Raw genomic sequence first — 290 nt, 5'->3', positions numbered from 1 at the left:
TCTCTGGTGTTTCAGGTATTTCCTCTGTTACAGGCAGCTCAACCTCCTTCTCTGGTGTTTCAGGTATTTCCTCTGTTACAGGCAGTTCAACCTCCTTCTCTGGTGATTCAGGTCTTTCTCCTGTTACAGGCAGTTCAACCTCCTTCTCGGGGGATTCAGTTCTTTCCACTGTTATAGGCAATTCAACATCCTTCTCTACAGATTCAGATATTTCTTCTGTTACAGGCAGTTCAACCTCCTTCTACTGGTGATTCAGGTCTTTCCTCTGTTACAGGCAGTTCAACCTCCTT

At 45.2% G+C, this 290-nt stretch overlaps 1 protein-coding gene across 1 annotated transcript in view; it reads right to left on the bottom strand.

Annotated features, from left to right (window-relative positions):
• Positions 1-129: 129 nt before the first annotated feature.
• LOC106820100 (probable inactive protein kinase DDB_G0270444) overlaps positions 130-290 on the bottom strand; it is a gene marked incomplete at its 5' end in the record, with an annotated part of 5,343 nt that continues 5,182 nt past the window's right edge. The window contains one exon of the mRNA XM_014824655.1: positions 130-284. Within this exon, the coding sequence (XP_014680141.1) occupies positions 231-284 (54 nt within the window). The remainder of the gene's footprint in view (positions 285-290) is intronic.

Source organism: Priapulus caudatus, unplaced genomic scaffold (genome assembly GCF_000485595.1).
Source record: "Priapulus caudatus unplaced genomic scaffold, Priapulus_caudatus-5.0.1 Scaffold6779, whole genome shotgun sequence".
In the NCBI taxonomy this organism is placed as follows: domain Eukaryota; kingdom Metazoa; phylum Priapulida; class Priapulimorpha; order Priapulimorphida; family Priapulidae; genus Priapulus; species Priapulus caudatus.
This window is presented reverse-complemented; position numbering and strand designations above follow the sequence as displayed.